The 22,274-nt window shown below is 43.1% G+C and overlaps 1 protein-coding gene across 1 annotated transcript; it reads left to right on the top strand.

Annotated features, from left to right (window-relative positions):
* The first annotated feature begins 109 nt into the window (after window positions 1-109).
* On the top strand, window positions 110-20,622 carry RETREG3 (reticulophagy regulator family member 3). The gene is made up of 10 exons (XM_072111738.1): window positions 110-280; window positions 365-682; window positions 11,368-11,474; window positions 11,885-11,915; window positions 12,276-12,402; window positions 12,631-12,715; window positions 13,944-14,081; window positions 15,458-15,528; window positions 15,784-15,916; window positions 16,821-20,622. Exons 2-10 carry the CDS (start codon window positions 432-434, stop codon window positions 17,258-17,260), a joined length of 1,383 nt encoding a protein of 460 aa, XP_071967839.1. The 5' UTR covers window positions 110-280; window positions 365-431; the 3' UTR covers window positions 17,261-20,622.
* The last annotated feature ends 1,652 nt before the right edge of the window (window positions 20,623-22,274 follow it).

Below are 22,274 nucleotides of genomic sequence, written 5' to 3'. Positions count from 1 at the left end.
TACAGCTCTCAGTGGGTGGGTCAATTTGGGCGTGGCTTCTGATCCTAATTGAATTAAGAACGTAAAGCGTCTTGACGGACCTAAACCAGTGGGCGTGTCCTTATCGATGATTGGACAGAACCTGTACGGAAAAAATACACAGTAAAAACGGTATGGTCCGCCATGATCTTTGACGGATGACAGCTGTACGCATGCGCCGTGCATAGCTGTGCGTCGGCGGAGATTGTTGGGGGGGTTTGGAAGTGGCGAGTCGGCCACTGTTGAGCTGTTGGTGTTGCCGGTGAGTTGTGTCATAGAGATCCGTATGTTAGTGGATAGGTAACGAGATTTCGGTGTGTGACCGTATTTTATGTTTTGACGTCAGCGCCCTGGAGTGACGTCAATGTTGACCACCTGGTGATTTGGGAAGAGCAGGCAAAACCGAATTAAAGATGGCGCAGAGAGCGGAGGAGGAGGAAGAGAACAGCAGCGGCAGCAGCAGCTCGGGACTGAGGATGAGGAGGAGCGGATCCCGGAGCCTGGCAGCCCGGGAGAGAGACGAGCAGGTCCGGGCCGTGCAGGAAGCCTTACAGGGGAAGCTGGGGAGCTACGAGCCGCTGCTCAGCTACCTGCAGGCCGTGCTGCTGTGGGAGAGACCCCGGCACAGCGCCCTGCTACACCTGCTGCTCAACGCTGCCTTCTGGTAAGCCCCGCCATGTCTCCACTACCTCCAGCATCACCTTACCACAGTGCTGAGAGGACTACAGCCTCCAGCATGTGTCCACTACCTCCAGCATCACCTTACCACAGTGCTGAGAGGACTACAGCCTCCAGCATGTGTCCACTACCTCCCGCATGACTGTAGTACTGGCAGGACTACAGCCCCCAGCATATCTCCGCTACCTCCAACATCACCTTACTACAGTCCTGTGAGGACTACAGCCCCCAGCATGTCTACACTACTTCCAACATAACCTTACTATAGTGCTAAGAGGACTACAGCCCCCAGCATGTCTACACTACTTCCAACATCACCTTACTACAGTCCTGTGAGGACTACAGCCCCCAGCATGTCTACACTACTTCCAACATAACCTTACTATAGTGCTAAGAGGACTACAGCCCCCAGCATGTCTACACTACTTCCAACATCACCTTACTACAGTCCTGTGAGGACTACAGCCCCTAGCAAGTCTACACTACTTCCAACATAACCTTACTATAGTGCTAAGAGGACTACAGCCCCCAGCATGTCTACACTACTTCCAACATCACCTTACTACAGTCCTGTGAGGACTACAGCCCCTAGCAAGTCTACACTACTTCCAACATAACCTTACTATAGTGCTAAGAGGACTACAGTCCCCAGCATGTATCTACTATCTACAGCATCACCTTACTATAGTGCTGAGAGGACTACAGCCCCCAGCATGTCTCCACTACCTCCCGCCTGAATGTTGTGCAACCCCCAGCATGTCTCTACATCCAGCACCACCACATTACCGCAACCCAAATCCTGCAGCTTGCCACTGTTACATCCACTACATAGTCTGGACTTTGCAGCACTAGCAGAACTACAACTCCCAGCATGTCATTGCTCTCTTCACAACATAGTCTAGACCCTGCACCCTGCAGTGTTTAGAGAACTACGATTCCAAGCATGTCCTCACTACACCCACAACCACTGTAGTAGAGCGTACAGCGCTGGTGGAACAACAATCCTCAGCATTTTTGATGGCTATGCTGGGACCTGTGGTTCCACAGTTATTGCCTAGAGTGCTTCAAACCGTATGCGTAGACATGACTTGTGTGATGGTCTTTGGCAGCTACTCCCATCATCCAGGATCTGTGGTCTGCCAACTGAACCAGGAATGCATGCTGGGCGTTGTAGTCTACACTGCTGGAGGTGTTCACTCTGGTACCTCTCCTGTGTACTGTAGCTGCTGTTTACAGTGACATGGATTCCTGGTTGTCACACTGTACTCGTGGACCTGCAAGCTACCGTCACATGATATATTTCATAAGGACGCAGTGAAGCAATTGCAGTCCTCCAGTGTAGACTCTGTACCGTATTGTGTTATGTACTGATACATGGGGATGTCTCCCTCCAGCACTGGCTGTGCACAGCAATGGGCAAACTTGGGGAATGCCAGCCATAGATTGGCACTGTACCCTGCCCCCATTTCACAGGGAACCAAAATGGGCATTTTAATAAGAAAGTCAATGCCAATGTGTGTGACCACCTTAGTGTGAATCCAATATTTGCAGATGAAGCTCGGTGTCATTCCTGTTAGGACTCTTAGAAGAAAGAATAAGAGTCCTGATTACTGCGCCCACTCACAATGATTGACAGTTCTACCAGTGTGTGTGTGTGTGTGTGTGTGTGTGTGTGTGTGTGTGTAGTTGTTAGGACTTTTGCTGTCCCTACTAAGAGTCCTAGCAGGTTAAATTACCACTTTCATATAAAAAGAGGCGTCCAGTTTTTCTGCATTGTGTCGGCCATTGTACCACAGCTCTGAGGTAAAAGGATGTGCGTCGAGCTAGATAAACACGGCCGCTTTCTTCCACATCGTTCATTGCTGTCAGGAACTGCAACACAACTCTGAGGTAAAAGGGGTTGAGGCGCTGTACCACATACAACACATGGAAAGGGGTGGAGCTGTTTTTTTGGTGAAAGCGGCCATATCTTCTTTATGTGACAGGAACAGCCATCTTCACCGGCTTGGGCGAATGGATGTGCGATCTTGTTCACTGGTTTGGGGGACTGGAGACTATGGCTGCTTCTTTTACTACAGTAAATCATCTGACACCATGACTAAGAGCACTGACTGTCAATACATTATTCACAACCCTCGTTCCAGCTTTAGTCACGACTCCATCCACATACACGCAGTGTTACATAACCGTGGAGGAATGTGTAGATTGACTGCAGCAGACACGGTGCACTGTGTGGTCAGTACTGGATTTGGAGAGGTCAGGTCATCAAGGTCAAAGGTTTAAGTTGCCATTTTAGGAAATTGATTTTGGTTCAGTAATTTTGAATGGGCACTACAGATGTTTGTGCTGGAAGGCAGTGGATTGCTTTCTTTGTTCCCGTTCCTCCTCTTGTCTTTCTCTTACACCCCTGTGTAATGTCATATCCCCTAATCTGAGCATGTTCACAATGGGAGTTGTAGTTAACTAATTTATGTACCTTCTCTATTGTACACTGATAAACCGTACCAACAGCAAGGATTTTCTGGGAGTTGTAGTTCTCTCTTATACCTCCTCCCTGAAAATGTACTGTTCTCTACTATAAAAATAACCTGGACATGCTGGGAGTTATAGTGCCCCATTATTCTTCTTGTCTCGTGATCTCCCATAACCCCAGCATGGATATGTCTGAACTTCCTGGTTATCCTGGTCTCTCTATTATCCCATGATATACTAGAATTCCAGTTCTGGAGCTGCTGGTACTCTAGCACTACACCTAATAGGGGATAAGTGTCAGATCACTGGGGTCTGACTGCTGACATCCCAAGAGATCAGAATAACGGGACAGAAATCTGATATGACTTTTGTGTTCAGTGGAATGACTTTCTGATATTTGTGGTTATTCTTTTAAGTATCCTTATGGTAGTGATAATTGTTATACTACAGTAAGTACCGGATTCAAGACCACTCTATTGTGGATGGTCAGCCTTAGGCCGGTGCTACACAACCATGGTCAGTCCATGAAATTTGGCCTAGACTGATCCAGGAAATTAAAATGCTCTTATTGCTAACCATTTGCTGTGAACTGAGCTGCAACTTCTGTGACAACAGGACACTTGATCCATCTTCCTTGATTTCCTGCTACTAAAGCATGTACTTTGGAAAGGGGGGAAAGCCCACACACGCGTACCCGCAGTGCCCATCTGCATCGTTACCATAGCACTCGCGCAGTGAAGCCATGGTATAGTACACCGCCTTCACTGCATGTGTGCATGAATCACCGGACCAATGTAAGTATAAAGTTTTATTTTAATAGCAGCCACCGATTGACTGACTTAATAAAGGCTGATTTGAGACCCTAAACCCCTGGTCCATAGGACCTGTGCATGGTTTAGTGTCTCATATCGCAATGACGAGTCCTATTTAAATGCTTATTAACCTTTTAACGTTCTGTGTTATGGCGTAGAGCTGTTAAGACTCATGAGATGAGCCCTCGTTATACAGAGGTGGGGTTTGCAGCATTTTGCAGGAAACTTTAACCGCTAATACCCTGTTGAGTATTAACCCATTGATTGCTACCCCCAGCATTTACAAGATCTCTTTTGAGCTCACCTATCCCCATGACGTCATCAGGGAGCAGCAATCGGTTGCCATGAGGGGCTCAGGTCTTCTTAAAACACGAGGCTGTGTGGCTTCTGCGGTTTTATTACAATATGCCTTTGGTACATTGTAATGAATCCTATGTAAAAATTTCATATACTGCAATACAGTAGTAATAAATGGTAGGAACGATCAGACCATCTAGGGCTAATGTACCCTGGATGATCTAAAAAAAAAAAAATTAAAAAATACATTTCAAATCTCCCCCATTTCCCTAGAACTGATACAAGACTAAATAATCAGTAAATATCACAACTTGGGTATCTCCGTATCCCTAAATGCTGACCTATCAAAATATTAAAATGGTTGTTCCCAGTGGTGAACCCCATAACGTATACTAGAGCCCAAACGTCCAAAACACCACTCCAAATGAAAATGTCATCTGGCTAAAAAAATTACGTCTTGCACAGCTCCGTACACCGAAGTACCAAAAAGTTAATAGGGTCAGTGACGCAAATGCATTTTTTTTTTTTACAATTTCGCCACATTTTGAATTTTCCTAGTTCACTGCATGGAATAATAACGTCACTGAGAAGTAAAATTTGCAAAAAAATAAGCCTTCACACGGCTCTGCATCCCGAAAAATGTTATGGATTTTTGCTGGTGGAGAGTGAAAAATGAACAAAAAAAAAGCTGTCACGCGAAGGGATTAAAAAGGTGTATATATTCATACTTTGGCACAGTGATGCTCTAGGAATTGGGTTACACCAATTGTCATGTCCTGTCCTTGTACACAGTAACGCTCCCTACACACAGCTGTGTGCTCACCCTTGTCGTAACCCTGGCGTGGAGGTGAGGGGGGGGGGGGGAAGCGGCCATTATCTTCTGACTATGTCATTGACTAGGTGGGTCACTGGGTCCCCTATGATCCTGAGTGCAGCGAGGAAGGGAATAGTGGTAAGCCTTACGCACTGCTATTTCTTGCAGTTAATACAGAGCAGCTTGTGCAGTAACATGTGACATGTACTCTTACTTGATAAGGACACATCTTTGCATCTTTCACTTTCCTTTCTGCATTGTGTAAACATTTCCTGTTTCTCAGGAGAGGTTCTTGCACCATGTGCAGTTTCTAGACATATATTAGGATCCTGCGTCCCGGAAGCTCCTGCTCTCTGGAGATACGGCTTTGTTGGCTTTCTGATCTATAGACGCCGGCCCCGGGGAATCCTGGATCATGTTTCCCATTAAACAGTTGTTTTATCTGGAGCAGCTGATGTTGGAGTCGGGGCAAGAATATTCACGTTGTCTTTAGGTTTACCTGCATGCCCTCGGGGGAGACGTGCTGATTCTCATGTTCAGAAGGCAGAGACAAAACTTTCTGATCTTGGAAACCACCTGCCATATATACACGAGTAAAGGGTGCTGTCACATGGTGCGTTTTTGGTCCGTTTTAAAATGGACTGAAAGGCATACATTTTTTGTTTGCCATGCGTTTGGCTGGTTTTAATCTGTTTCACTGCTGCCTACACTTTTAGAAATGAAGATAAACAGATTCAAACCTGCCAAATGCATAGTTTACCTACAAAAACGCATGCGTTTTCGGTACGCAGTCCGTTTAAAAATGGTCCAAGAAGGCTGTGTGACAGTACCCTAAGCCAAGTTTTTCATGACCATTTTTCTCCTGAAAAAGCCCCACTGCGCTTATAGTTGAGTATAAAAAATAATAAACCTAGTACTCGACCTCCGGAGTTTACGTCTGTCGTCCTCTTCTCCCCACAGAAAGACTTCAGAATCTCGGCAGTGCGGGCAGAGACGCGTCTATGCAATCTACCCGCACACCCAATGAGGCTGCGTTCACACGATGCGTTGTCACGTTTTTGTTGCGTTTTTTACGCATTTGGAAAGACTCTCCTGTTCCATTTAAATTCATGTGTTTGCGGCCCTCCCGTCTTTGTTGTGTTTCTGACTGTGCGTTGCATTATTAAAAAGTGCTCAAACCTCTAATTGCGTTGCGTTTGTTTTTTTTTTTGTTTTTTTTGATGCAACTTTTTATTTACGTTTTGCTGTTTCCCCTAAGGGTGATTCCGCACATGGCGTTTTGAACCCATTTTTGTTCTGTATTTGAGCAGTCTGTTAAAAAATGCATCCGTTTTTTAACAGGTTTTACCAATTACGCATGCGTTTTTGGACGGACTGCTTAAAAACGGACCAAAACCGGGTTCAAAACTCCACGTGTGGCGGCACCCTAACTTTTTCTTCAAAGTCCCAACTTTTATCCATTTTTCAAGGGGGCCGAAGACAATTGCTTTCATCTGATTAGGATTTTAAAATGCATTTGCAAACTGGTCTTTTACTTCTTTTGTCAAAAACGCATGCGTTTAGGATGACTCAAAAAAAAAAAACGACAAAAACCGCAACGCATTGTGTGAACGCGGCCTGGCGCATCTGTTGACATCATAGTTTGTGCATGGGCAAATTGCTTAGAAATGTTTCTGCCAGAAACCTGAAGACTTGCTAGGGGTGACCATCGGAGTGACGAGGCCAAGTCTTCTGCACAGAGCCCTATTGTGGCCGTGTGAATGATGTCATATGCAATGCTGTGGACGAATTGAATACTGTCGTGATCGGACGTGTGGTTTTTTTTTTTCCCCACATTTTTTTTTCTCCTTTTGTGGCATATGGTAGGTCTCTGTATGTATGACCAATATATACATTATTGGTGAATGAGTAACTCTGTGGGGACAGGCATGTAATATATTAGTACTGTGTATCTGGTGATACAGTAGTGACAGGAGGAGCAGGAGTTGGGGGGAAATGTCCCCTCCATGGTGCGGCTCTGGTGGGGGGGCCGTCAGTCTTGCTCTCTCCTAGATGTCATAGATGTCAGGCTGTGAGTGACCTTTTCACTGGTTATTGAGGGCGCAGTAAATGGTAGAAGGCACCATGTGTCTTAGTCTATCACTTACACGTGTTTTCTATAATTAAATCTTTTTTTTTTTCATATTTGAGAGTGAAACCGCCAATTCAGCTTTCATAAGTTTATTTTTTGGGTGGGCTGGCTGTATATTACTGAGGAGGCTGTGACCAATGCATTTCCCACCCTCTCCTTATACTCAAGTCAATAGGTTTTCCCATTTTTTGGTGGTAAATTTAGGAGCCGTGGCTTATACTGGAGTATTTACAGTAGATATTATTGGAGTGCCAGAGATACCGAGCGCTATGCTCAGCAATTGCTGACACCTATACAGTTGAATGGACTTGCTAATCCTCCCAGTGATGTCAGGACCCCAGTTCTGCAGTGTGCTGGGGTCTTTTCAGTGCAAAGCTGAAAAGGAAATTACTAGGCCTGTAGCAGATGAAGGAGACTCATTTGGCTCGCCGGGATGTCATGGAAAGCTTTGACACTTCACAATTGCCGCTGGGAAGTCATCAGTCCACCTCCTGTTTGCCATTAAGCTCAAAATCTGAGGAGATAACCAGATACACATTCAGGTAGGAATGGATCATTGTTACGGGGTGAGTGAGTTTGGGTCTACTAACCTCCTGGAAAGTAGAACCTTCTATGAGGATGTGAGAAGGCAGCGCAGTGACAGGAAGTGGGTAATCTCGATATAACTCCCTAGTAAAACGCATAAAGGGTAATTCCATAATATAGTATAATTATAAGAACTGCCCAGCCTATAATAATCTACAGGACTGATGGGAAATTCCTGGTAATTATGAGTTTCTTACCACTGGCCTTAATCTTTCTATTTTCCTCATTTCTTCTTCACTGAGATCTCTGTGACACATTGGGGAGGGGGGTATGAGCTCATGTTAACCCCTTCCTTACTGCACAAGGCGGTTTGTTCTCTGTACTGTGGTACAGGGGGTAGTACCAGTAGTACAGGGGGTGCTCCCTATAAATGATTCACTTTTCATGTCATTTCTGATGTTTAGCTAAAGGGCTCAGAGTTATGCGAGTGATTTAGGACTCACATTATGCCTGATTTTAGGGTAATGTGTTGTGCCGTGCCTCAGAGGGTGGGAATATTTCTTTCTGGCAAAATTATAATGTCAGGACTGAATAGGACCAGTGGGTCCTTAACCCCTGAAAGGCGCAGTGTGTGTATTTTTTTTTTTGCTCATTTCTTGCTCTCCATCTTTAAAAAAAAATCCATAACTTTTTTAATTTTTCCGAGTACTGAGCTGGGCGAGGGCTTATTTTTGTGCATAACAAAATTTGCTTCTCTGTGGCATTATTTATTATTCCATGTCTTGTACTGGAAAGCTGGAAAAAAAATTCCAAATGTGGAAAAACTGAGGGGAAAAAATTGTTTGTCACCTTCTCTTGGGCTCCAAATAACACCTCTGCTTTATTCTTTGGTTCAGTACGATCACAGTGATACCAAAATTATTCAGGTTTTATTGTGCTTTAATACATCTTCAAAAATTAAATGATTGTGTGCGAGAATTTTTTTTGCCGTCTTCTGATACCAATAACTTTTTCATACTGGAGTACGGAGCTGTGTGAGGTCATTTTTTGCAAAATGAGCCAATGTTTTCATTGCCGCATTTTGAGGTCTGTGTAACATTTTGATCATTTTTTAATTCCTTTTTTTTTGCGTGATGTAAAATGGTGTAAAAGTTGTGTTTCGGACATTTGCACGCTATTTTCCATTATGTGGTTCACCACCAGCAATAACTGTTTTTATATTTTGATAGGTCTGGCATTTTGAGACGTGGCGATGCCTATTGTTTCTGACTTTTACTTTTTATTACGTTTCATATCAGTACTAGGGAAAGGGGGGTGTGATTTGAACCTTTTAGATTTTTTTTACATTTTTCTTAGATAATCCCTTTCCTAGTTGGTCTGATCGTTCCTACTGCAATATTTCTGTATTGTAGTATATGGCATTTTTGCATAGTATTCATTACAATGAGCCACTAGCTCATTGTAAGGAAACTGCAGAAACCAGACAGTCTTGGGTCTGATGAAGTCATGTCAGCCATGTCATGGTTGTCATGTCGGGGGAGCAACAATTGGATCCAAGATGCTTTTCCGGCAACGTCGGAAGAGTTAATAGCCGTGATATTAGCGGTGAAGGTTTGCTGCAAGTCCACCTGTGTATGAAGAGTGCTCCGCCTGTGAGCCCTCTTTATACGCACGCACGCACACACGGTATTTCTGTGTATTGCACTGGGATCTGAAGACATATCATGGTGATAGATATTGGGTAAAATATATTTCTGTGCACAAGTGTTAAAAGCCAAATTCATGTGGATGTGTGCCCGGATCTACACGACACATTAGGGTGGATGTTAAGCTGCTTTTCAGCTTAAGGGTTTAAGTGCGGCCATGTCTGTAAGTCACATGGGAACGGGGAGCCACACTGATGTCTCACTGTCAATGTTTTGGGGGTGGTAAACTTCAAAAAACCTACTGCATCCATAGATTGTACAAAATATATTTGATGCATAGGTGTGGAGATCACTTGGACACTTCTCAGTAGGACGAGTACTGCACACATTCAGCTGCCCGGCTGTGTTCTGGGGATTAATAATGACCACTGTTTAGTTACTTGGGAAATTTGTCTTGGACTCGTTCCTTGTGGGCAGATAAACGCACACTACGTGTTTTCCGGGATCTAATCCATTAATCATCTTCAGAATGGATGTTTGAACCAGATGACACCTTTCAGCTGGGGGCACAAAAATTGTGCAGAACCAAAGTCTGTTTTCATCATGTTGCAGGTTGTGGTCATGTCATGTAAGGTCTTCTACAATCTCCTCCATGCTGTAAAGGGGCTTACTAGGTTATACGGTAGATATTCATTAAGGGTTATAAATATCTGATCATGGGGGTCTGAGGCACCTGGTCCCCACACTCATCATCTATACAGCATCGGAGCAGGTTACAGGCTTCATCCATTGCATAAACTCTTCTTTACAATTTCTGCCTTTTTATGCCAACTCCACGGCAAGTGGGCGTGAAGAGTGGCGCAGCTGGCAGCGGAGTGTGTTGGTGCGGGCGTTCCTTCCTTGTGTCTCCATAATCGATACAGCCAGTGAACTTTCATAATGGAAAGTTTGCAGCGCGGCAGCGTAATTGTGCGCCAGGAACCTCCTGCATAGAACTGGATGCAAGGGCAGCCACCCCGGAGTCTGATGTATTTGGCCCAACCGGAGGGGCAGGGCATTCATCATACGCCAGGACACAAGCGCCAGTGTATGATAAATGTCCACCGTGCCACCGTCCAATGTCCACAGCCTTAACCATCGGTCCATAAAGATCTGTGTTTGGTTTAGTGTCCCAAATCGCACTGGCTGGTCCTCTAGTTTATTTCCGTGACTTGCCTTTGGTGCCACTATTGCATCTCTCATCAGGTTGTTATCCAGCCTCCCTATACAGCAGTACTGTGGTAGAGGGTATATGTCTATTTAGGAAGCTACACCATTCTGGCACCTGGAAAAGCTGCATGACGGTATCTGGGGTAGTTATAGTGACGCTCAGAGCCCAGTACCAGGCACCTTTCTCTGCTGTTTGTTTGCCCAGCATCTGGTACAATAAGCACGGCTGCTCGCCTGGCTGGCATATGGTGCTAACAAATTATCATCAGCCCCAGCTTCATAACACTTGACTGCAGAGTAAACTGAGGCATTGGATTTCTGGATAACACCTGCTGTGCACAGAGTCAGGCTGCTGGGGGAAAGCTTATCTGTCCTCATGGCCTTCAGCATGTCACCTCAGGGCAAGCCAACCCTTACTGAGATAAAAGGGCTTTCCTGTTATTTCCTTCAGTCTAACCAGCTGAGTAAGGAATAAATCAACCTCCCCCAGCGTTTCCTCGTATATCCCTTAAAGGGGCGCTACACGGTGGATAATATTTAGTGACTCTTTTTGTTACTAGTCTTTTAATTAGTATGTAATTAATGTCATAATAAATAAATACTCTAAAGCTTATACTAATAACCTGTAAAAGTTTAAAGGGGTTTACAACTTTACAAATTAAGTCCACGCTCGGGATGTACATTGTTGAGCTAATTCCAGTGTAGTGGCTATGCTGTGCTACTGCATACTGAGGATAATACAAAAAATCTTTTCTTGTTGTGCAGGTTTTTTGCTCTGACCTCGCTCCGGATCGTGTTCTTAGGAGCATTCGGCCTGATGATCCTCATCTGTGTGGATCAGTGGAAGAACAAAATTTGGCCTGAACTTGGAGGTAAGAAGTCACATGATGCCTAAATACTGATAAATTGTTGAAAGTTTAGTTCTGGCCTAAAGGTGAGGTACACAAATGAGTCTGTCCATGAATCATAGGCTGTCTACAGGGCTTAGCGTGAGGGCTCCAAGCTTAATAGAGATGGGTATGTATGATGCAGGGAGCCCCTGCTTCCCCACAGAACAGCATTGCCAGGAAGCAGGGACTCGTTGCATGCACAATGATGCTTGGAGTCCTGTCCCCGGATCTATGGTCACTGTGTTAAATCGGTTTTGCACACAGTCCATAACCATAGACACATGACTTTAAGTCTTTGCTGGCTTGTTTGGCCAGTAATTGTGTTACCAGAAATTGTGTACATTTCATGACTTCTCCTCTTTTTAAGCAGTGATATTCATTTTTTTTTTCAGCTGCAAGATCAAATGAGATGGACAATGAAAGGTGAGCTCTAGGGGATATAAATGGTGCAGAATGCCGTACATTATGTAGATTGCTGTCTGTGACCTGGCAGGCGGCCTACAAGCAGTGTTTATCAAACCTATTGCCCAATAATGACTGGTAATCCCTTCATTACTGACAATAGCAGCCAGTGTGTATACACACAAACATGGTGACATAAACTAAAATATCACATTACAGTGATCCACTTGTACATGCGTAGTCAGAACTTGGTGATAAGCTCTCATGTGGGGTAATGCAGGGCCATTATCTAGAATAGAAAGACTGTGTGAATATGCTCTTATGCAACTGCATTTATCCTCTGTGAGGATCTGCTGCTACTATTCCTCTGATCTCTTCTAGCTGGGGCTTTGTACACCCGAGACTGCTCAGCGTACCCGAGCTGTGCCACCATGCAGCCGAAGTGTGGGTCACCCTGACAAATTTTCTAAGGAACCTCAGGGTCTTCAAATCTGAAAATCCTGGGAAGGTAAACACATTTCTATGGGGATTGCCCGCTTTTTGGGGGAATTAGGGTTGTACTTGCCTCTCTAGCTACCAGTTCCCATGGCTTGGCCCTCCAGTATGTTGTTGACTCCATACAGCGGCCATGTCACTCAAATCTTCTATTACTGCACCAACTGGTAGTAAACTCCTCCACCAGATGGTCACAGTGCATCATACACCTGTAATAATCATGTTTTTATTCCATTTTCAGTTCTGTCTCCTGATTTGCGGATTCCTCACTTTTCTGACTGTCCTCGGTGGATATATTCCTGGTCTTGTGCTCTCCTATTTGCTATGTGAGTCAATATAATTTTTTTTTCCCCCAGTTTGTGTCCATGATTTTTATTTGTTTAAAGGGGTGTTCCCATTTTAGCAAATTAATGTTATTTGTATTATAAAAAGTTGTACAACTTTCCAATATACTTTCTGTATTAATTTCTCACAGGTTTTCTAGATCTCTGCTTGCTGTCATTCTATAGGAAGCTTCTATATTTCCTGCCAGTGGACAGAAATCTGTCCATGGTCACACAGGTGCACAGCTCATTATATCACACAGCTCCGATTACTCTCTATGATACTAACGAGCCGTACAACCGTGTGACCATGGTCAGAATTCTGTCCACTGGCAGTTAACATAGAAGCTTACTACAGAATGACAGCAAGCAGAGATCTAGAAAACCGTGAGTAATTGATACAGAAAGTATATTGGAATATTGTATAACTTTTTATCATAAAAACATTAATTTGCTGAAATGGGACCACTCCTTTAACTGTGTGACTCCAGTGTGGCTTTGGTTAATGTGTAGTGTTTGGCTGGAGATGCACACGGTCTAGATTTCATGGAGGGAATGGGGACTAGACTCTGAGTGAGCATCATAATAATAATATATGACACACAGAGGGACTCCTTACATCCTAAATCATTATGATGCTGGGAGTCCTGTCCTCTGCTCTGTGTCGGTCCTTGTAATTCAGCCTGAGCAAGTTCCATATTTCACAGACCAACACTGATCGTGTGCTAACAGCCTTAAACTGGTCATACAACTTCTGTGTTTCCAGCCAAAAAACTAGTCCACATGACTGCACATGCACACTCAGCTTTTCCAAATATTCATTTTCTCAGTGGGGAGAGCTGCTGATAAGCCACTGTCAGTGGCTAGGGTCCAGAAAGCACACTAATTCAGAGTATAATAAAGGTATTTTCTGGTTTATTGATTATCAAGTCTAAGGAGAGGTTACAGGGTCCTGTATTGTATCCACCCTTATCGATCAGTTCTTTAAAGCAGCCGCCTTTCTGCTGAAGATTGATGGTTACCCCTCCTATGGATAAGTTATATTAATAACACCAAAACCTGGTCTATTGAGAGAAAATTTTGTCTTTGCTATGTTGGTGATTTTAAGATTGGGCTAATGTAATTGGATGTGGGCGCAGTCTGTGTTATCTGGGAAACCCAGAAGTATGGGGGGGCGGGGGATCACAAGGCCTGATGCACCTGCCTATAATTTGTTTCTTCTTATACACAGTACTGTGCATCCTGCTCTGGCCTCTGGCTATATACCACCGCCTGGGGCAGCGGGTATATCAGAAACTGGAGCCAGCCCTGCAGCGGTTGGACTTTAGTGTTCGTGGATATATGATGTCCAGGCAAAAAGAAAGGCAATGTAAGTGTTATATGGCATCAAACATTAGTGATGGATTATACATTCAGAATACCTTACCTGTCTGTCTTAGGATATTCAGTGTGCAGGATTCAAATATCTTACACCAGAAAGCTGAGGGTGAAACTTCTGACTCATACGGCTGTAATGTTAAAGCCGCTTATCGGAGTCAGTAAAAATGTGCTGACTTCAACTCCTGATTCCAAATACTATATGTATATAAAATATTTGTCATCTATTACTTTTTTTTTACATGCAGAGTCTGTGGGGGTTTCTTATAATATTTTAATATATTGGCTATATAAATATTTTATATTTAAATGTCCTTAAGGCTACATAGAGATGAATGGAGTTCGAATATCAGCACAAACCATTTTCAGATGTGGTGGTGTCTTTGGAAGAAAGCAGCCTTGTTTTTAATCCTTAAGGACCACCAGGTGATCTTGTGTGCCCATTATAATACTATAGAGTAATCTGCTAATTTTCTTTATGGAATCTTTAGCAATAATGAACATGTTGTAGATTTTTTTTATTTTTATTTTTTTTTTTATTCCTTTAACATTTTTCCATTGCATGCAAGTGGAACACAATGCTCTTTCCTTTAGTTTTAACAGGAATGTCAGGAGTTGGGAGAGGAATCGGTGCGTAATTATTGATGGAATCCTGAATGCTTCATACTTCATGAAAATTCTGATGCTTGTTCATCTAAACATTTGCAGCAAAAAAAAAACTTTCAATGTTTTCTTTGCAGGCTCTATGCATTGCAAAGGCTAAAAACCACAGCAACCTACTGCTGCAGGTTTTTTTTTTAACTTTTATGGGGTAGTCACTTTCTGCAGTAGGTGACATTTTTTGAGATTTACAGTAGGAGCATATACAAGATTGCAGTGAATGTGCAGGGACAAACTTTCTGCAATTCATGCCCATGTGGCGCCAGCCTTAGGATACGGAAAAACAAGGTGTGGGAAAGCATCCATATTTGCCCAATCTGGGCCTGCTCATATCATTGTGGGTGCCTGCAGCAGAAAGATCCCAGCTAGATGGATCCAGTAGGATAATATAGAGGGAAAAAGCTGCAGAACTCTGTAGTAATGAAGTGTTTGATTCTTCAGAAATCTGTGCAACGGTTTGACAAAGTCAATGCTTGACAAAGTGTGGAAACGTTGCGTGTGAATAAAGAAAACCCTTGATTCACTAGATTACAAAGGAGTGCTGCTGTTTCCTCTATTGAGCCTTAGGTTACAGATTCATGCTAAATCACGCGCATCTTCTGTGGCTTCAAAAACGAGTTTCTAGTTTGGCCTCTGCTGGTCTATTGATCATATTTGAACCCATCCCCGGAGATGTTCCAGACAGTAACACTATATCTTTATGACCAGCGCATGGACGAGCCTTGCCCGCAACTGAGGGAAGCGACAGTGAAGAGGAGCTGGCTGCGTTCTGTCCTACGGTAGGAGCATGCTTTCTAATAATCGGTTAAAACGAAAGAATTTCAAGTTCACAAATTTTTGTTCCTTTATTAATGTATGAGCTGTGGCAGGGGGTGCGATAGAACCTGTCGCATACCAGACACTACTCCATCTCTATCGCGCCTTCAATGTTTGCAGCGTTAACTCTTACCCCTTTAACCGCATACTGGTGGACATGCACATCTCACGGGTCCTCCCCTTTTTTTTTTTTTTTTTTTTCCCCTCCTCTTCTTTAGCTGGATGATTTGGCTGTTGCTAAAGAACTAACAATTTCGGATTCTGAACATTCAGATGCAGAAGTTTCCTACACAGAGAATGGGACATTTAACTTATCCCGGGGGCAGACTCCTCTTACAGAAGGCTCAGAGGGTAAATATTTCATTAGGGAGCAATGGTATCTGTTATGAATGGCTTGTATGGAGACACATTAGAATATGATTGTAACCGCAGACAATTCTTTTTTTTGCCTCTGTGACAACTGGATTTTAAAAATGTTGGATTGTCATGAGAACCACAAAGCTTCATTACAGACACCTGTGATAACTGTTACAGTTGATCATTGTAGCCTAGGGCTAAAGTACAGTAAATTACCAACATCTAGAGGCCCGTATGTAACTAGGGGCTGTCTGTAAGTCGGTTGTTCTTAAGTAGGGGACCGGCTGTACCTGCTTACATGGCATACAGCCAGATCTAGTGGCAAGTGGAAGGGAGCATGACCTACTTGGCCATGTCAAGCGGCTCATCCCCATGTCCCAAGCTGCCTCCTCACTATTGAGCACTTCATGTCATGTGGCCATGTGATGCCATCTAAGGTCCTTTACACGCTGACATTTGCAAAATGTGATTTCATGTGATCAGATACATGCATGTGGTAGATTTTGCAAATGTCAGTGGGTAAAGGACCTTGGATGACATCGCATGGGGCACATGACATGAGGTGCTGACTGATGAGGAGAGGCTTTGGGGGGGGGGCGCGCTGCACATAGCTGAGCAGGACATGACCACTCTTGCTCTGCTAGATCTGATCGTATGCAAGGTAAGAGAAAGTAATTTTATAGGGATGTGAGGGAAACTATTTTAGTTTAAAGGGCTCTGAGAACCTGTCACCAGCTGTGAGGACAGGCTCCCTTTTAAGGGTAAAGGAGTGACCCAGATGTAAATTTGTCTCATTATTATTTATGTTATGATTCTTATTATTTATTGCGTTCAAACAGTTTCACAAAATAATCATATACAATGTCATATTTATTTTTTCCACTTGTAATACAAACAGATCTGGACCGTCATAGTGACCCAGAAGAGTCATTTGCAAGAGATCTCCCTGACTTTCCTTCTATCAATCCAGAAACCACCGGGATAGATGATGAGGATGACACCAGCATTGGACTCCCAATCACAACCAGCCAACCCCATATGTCTGCTGACCAGCTGTATGACGAGCAGGAGTTGTCCGAATCAGAGGTGCCGCTTGCCATTGGGGCTCAGCAGATCAAAGACAACCTCGCCAACCTTGTCACTCGCGGGATGATACAGATGGCATTGGCAGGTGTCACCCAGCAAGCCTCAGGCTTTTTGGAAAATCCCAGGCAGAGAACATATCAGAGAAATTCAAGCTCTGAGCTGGACACTGATGCTGAAGCCGATGACTTTGAGCTGCTGGACCAATCCGAGTTGAGCCAGATGGATCCTACTGGGCCACGTGGCCAACAGTGATTTCCGACGAAGGTGCCAGTCCCTTGTGAACATACAATCTCTTACATTGTCGTGTTTTTTTTTTGTTTTTTTTTTAAAGAGCTCTTATTGTAGACCTGTGTCTTCTCGGTGTGCCCCTGTGTGAGGTCTCCATTAGTTCCGGCAGGACTGTACAGCTTGCTAGGTTATCACTGTGAAGTCGGAATCAGTAGAATAGTCACGTTAGAACGAAAGACGCAATATTTTATAATGGAGTCCCTGCTGGATAATGGACTAGTGCAATGGACGTGACTTTCTCTTACCCCATCTTAGATTATACCAGAAGACTGCTCTGCCAGATACTACAGTGTAGATGTTTTTAACATTTTCGCGTTAGGGACACGTCATTGTGTGAATTATGACCTTGTAGTTATTGTGTCCCTTTCACAATGCAGATTTTTCCAATCTGGACTTAGCACTTACAAAGATGTGTGTGCTGGAGCACGGATAAACTCTTGTCCGTATAAAGTGTAGCTCCACTTCCGAACAAGTCTCTTCTTAGGAGGATCAACAAAGAGTAATATAGATGTTTTGGCTTTGTGGCTTATACTTCTGTTACCCACTTGTATGGTAGCCCCAAACTCATAATTTTGGATGTTTTGACAGCTCCCATATACACGTATCACACCTTTCGTCAGCTGAGCATCGTGTGTTTTAAATGGAATCTGACAGCTTTTTTATATTTTTTTTTTGTTTTAACCATACAAAGTTACAGATGGTGTTAGGTACCTTCATCTGTGGTGTTGGTAGAAGTAGGATTGTGGGGAAAAAAAAAAAAAAAACTATATTCCATGATTATAGCTGGACTTCAGTGCACTGAGGTGTGAGATCTCTTCGCCAAACACGGCACAGGCTCTCCCTTCTTAAATGGGGAGGGAGAGTTTTCCAAATCCAGCTACAAACTTGAAATCTAAATGCTCTTCTCACAGTCCTGCTGCTACTAACACCACATACAAAGTGTGGTTACAGACATATCCAGGGCCAATACCTAACTATAGCCAAACTACTAACAGACTACCACTATTTTATTATTATCTTATTAATGGAACACCTGTTTGTTACCTATACACTGGATACGTAACTACACGATAGTGAGGGTCCCACTACAAGATTGTGATTCTCTCCTCCTGTGTCAATGGACAACAATGTGCATGGCTGCTCTATTCAATGCTATGGCGCTGCGGAAGGACAGTGTGAACTGTACTTGGCTATTTCTGTCAGTCCCATAGCCTGAAAATGAGCATGCTCTGTTATAAAGGGGAATCTGGGCCCCCCACTAATCTAACAGTTATGTATTTTGGCAAGTGAGGGTACCATGTTATTACTGGAGTACCCCTTTTAACGATTGAAATAAATATTCACTCAGTCAGTGTTTATGGAGACTATCCTGAGTGAGATGGCTATAGCCTAACAGACCAGTGTAGTGTTACCAGGAGGAGGTGATCTAATAGTGTAGGACGGAACAGCATTAAATATACATAAATTCTAGTGCTATGGAGAGTAATACATAATAAACTATAGTTTATAAATATAATTTTTGCTCTGCCAGGCACATAAAGCCTGGTGGATCTCCCACCTAGAGATTAAAAATGGGAGCACTTTTGCCGAGGATATTGTATTACGGAGGGGAGGCCTGTGACTACATACAGTCTAAAGTGCTGATGACGTCTCCCACCTCCAGAGAAACACCGCTGTAACTACTACTTTATTTTATTGTCTTGTGCAGCTACTTTTATGTAGTGGGAGAAGCTCAACTGTGACCCTGTGTCAGGTGATGGGGATCGGGACTTCATCTTGTATTATCATTCAGCGCAACATTTCTTTTACGGTGGAGACAAAATCTCTCCCCCCCCAAAAAAGCACTTTTAATTTTGAATATATTTAGATTTTCACTGATGTTTTGTGATTATTTTAATGTTGACAAATGTAACTGGAGAATTTGAAAATATTGAAAGGTGTTTTTTTATTTGGGGGGGGGTTCACTGTGATCACAATGCCAATTCCATATCATCAGTGATGGGACGTTCTGTAGTCACATGGCACTTTTATAAGGTAAGTTGACCAGTGTGTTACCCACGTGGCACTGTTTTTGCAGTGAGATCATTGAGCGCCACTTCCAATAGAACAAAGTGTTGTTTTATATATTCCCAATTATACTCGTCCATTAGCTAATACAGATTATTGTGATTTCCATATATACCAAATTATATACCCTTCAAGCTTCTCTTAGAGACCTCCACAAATATTGAAAAAAAGATTATTATTAAAAAAAAAATATTATACATTTACACAAATGAGCAGAACATGCACAATTTTGTCCCCACTTTCTGCCCAGTTCTTTCTGTTTCATGTACAAATAGGGAAATATTTATAATATATTTTAAGCATTTCTTTATCTACATATAAAGGATTTGAGCTGTAGGTAATGCAGGGGGCATCACTAGGGGTCTGACACTGACCATAAGAATGGGGGGCTTTTTGTACTACATTTGAATGGATATATGAGTGTTCCTACTCTGCTTTCTGTAGGAATCCCATGAAAAAACTGAATAAAACTTCAGCTGGCCTGTTGCTTAATTTAGAAGAGGAGCAAGAAGAACCCCTTTTCTGTGGTCAACCCTCACATATCCATAACATATGGGAAGATCTGTATTAGTGGGAAATCCTCTTTGATATCATCCTGTATCCTGGCCATGCGTTTGTAGTTTAGGTAATATGAAGGGTGGCCATTCCTAGGAACACATGGTTGGCTACTACTACAAAGCAGCTTTCTGTTCTGTCTCATGGAGGATGGGGTGGAAAGGGTGTCATTGGTCCTGGTCATAAACCGGATACATCTACTAGAGGTGCCATCACTTGTCATGGAAACTGAAGTGTTCTATTGGTTTTGTGTATACATTGTTCAGTGAGCTGGTACTGATGTAAAGGACACCCGGAGAGAACGATTTTACTTAAAGGGCTACTGTCGGTGCTTTCAGTCAATTTCTTGGCAGCAGAAGATGCATTAGGAGCTCTCAGACATTATTAAAGGGCTTGATAAAACACACTGCCATGAGAGATCTGGAAAACAAGTCTCCTGTGTCCGCTCACAGAGCGCTTGTTTTCCTGCAATAAATTAGGGGAACCTCCTATAACAAATGTCTGTCCGCTGTCTGCCAAAATGTGAATGGTCTCGCTAGGAAAGCTCCCCGCATGGGAGACCTTACAATAAAGCAGTATGATGTCACTGATTGTGATGGAGGGATTGTACATGTGTGGAAAGGAAAGCTAAGTATTGTAATAGACAATCTGTAAAGTGTAAACCAAGTCTTGCCACAGTGCTCAGAAGTAAAATGTTATTACTACTCTGTGGATTTTTTATATTTTGCATGATATTCACCTAATGAATTATTTCCATAAGCCGGAAATGTCTACTGGAAATATGGTGTAGTTGTCACTATACTTTTCAGACCACAAGCTGCTGGGGAGTATCTGGTCAAGGGGGTGGCCCCCAATCAGTTAGGATTACAGTGTTGGTAAGTATTCTACATGATACTGGTACATGCTAGCCCCTGGTATAAAAGCTGCGCCAATCCATGATGGCGTTCCATAAAGGTGTATAACTGTGTCCAGACCACAGGACATATGCCACCTTTGTATCTCACAAAAATAAGCCCCCATCTGTCCAAATTACAACAACCACCGGTAAAATGTGACAATGCAAATCTGTTCTGAATGGAGCTGTGTCCGGCCGTGTCCCCATACAGCAGTTTACCACCACATATGGGGTATTGACAGACTCGGAAAAAAATTAGGTATGAAACTTTGTGGCGCTTTTCATCAATCCTTTCTGAATGTTTAATGTTTGTACAAAACTAATGTATTGTCTAAAAAAAATATTAGCGTTTGTAAATTCCACCTCCATTTTGTTTTAAACCCTGTGAAACACCTGAAGGGTTAACACATTTCTTAAAGTTGTTTTTTTGTACGTTGAGGGGTAATTTAACAGGGTAATTTATGGGGGTCTTACTATTATTTAAAGGGCTTCTCAGGAGGTGGAAAAACATGGCTGCAGTCTTCCAAAAACAGCACCACACCTGACCATGGTTACTGCCAGTACTGCAGCTCAGCTGTATACAAATGAATGGAGCTTAGTTGCAATACCACACACTACCCATGGTCAGGTGAGGTGCTGTTTTTGGAAGACTGCAGCCATGTTTTTCCACCTCCAGAGAACCCCTTTAAGCCTCTCAAAGTCATTTAAAGCTGCACAGGTCCCTATAAATATATATTAAAAAACATGCAAAGCTTCCACACCTCGTCCAAGGAAAGTGCATGTGCAGCAAATTAGGAGTGACTATAATAATTCTTTATTTATATAGCGCACACAGATTACACAGGTCTGCGCAGAGCTTGTCAAATCAGTCCCTGTCACCATGGGGCTCACAATCTAATCATCCTACCAGTATGTTTTGAAGTGTGGGACGACCGAGAGAGAATATAAAAACTCTTTGCAGATGTTGACCCTGGGACTAGAACCCAGGTCCCCAGCGCTGTAATGCTAACCACTAAGCAACCATGTTGCGACTGACTTCACATGAAGAATCCTGCATTCAACAGAATACGGAAGAAACGCCGCAGCACATCCAATGACATAAAATGCATTATCCATTAAAATCATGCATAGTAACACGACATGGGTAAGCTAGAGGCAAGCATCGTGTCTCGTTGGCATTATGCCTGAGTCTAGCTTACCCATGTTGTGTTACTATGCATGATTTTAATGGATAAAGAATAAAAGAAGCATTTTCTATTTCATTGGATGTACCATGGTGTTCATTCTGTATTGTGTTGATTGCAAGTTTCTCCCTATAAATATAGGTTTTTGATTTTCTAAACAATTTGAAAAATTGCACACAAACTTCAAAGTCTAACAACCTAGAAAAATGTGACGATGTGTAATTACTACTCTAAGGGCGCATCCACGCGATGCATTGTGCATTGCGTTTTTGATGCA

The sequence above is a fragment of the Engystomops pustulosus genome, chromosome 6 (genome assembly GCF_040894005.1).
Source record: "Engystomops pustulosus chromosome 6, aEngPut4.maternal, whole genome shotgun sequence".
Lineage (NCBI taxonomy): Eukaryota > Metazoa > Chordata > Amphibia > Anura > Leptodactylidae > Engystomops > Engystomops pustulosus.
Note: the sequence above shows the minus strand (reverse complement) of the source record. Positions and strands in the feature narration are given on the sequence as shown.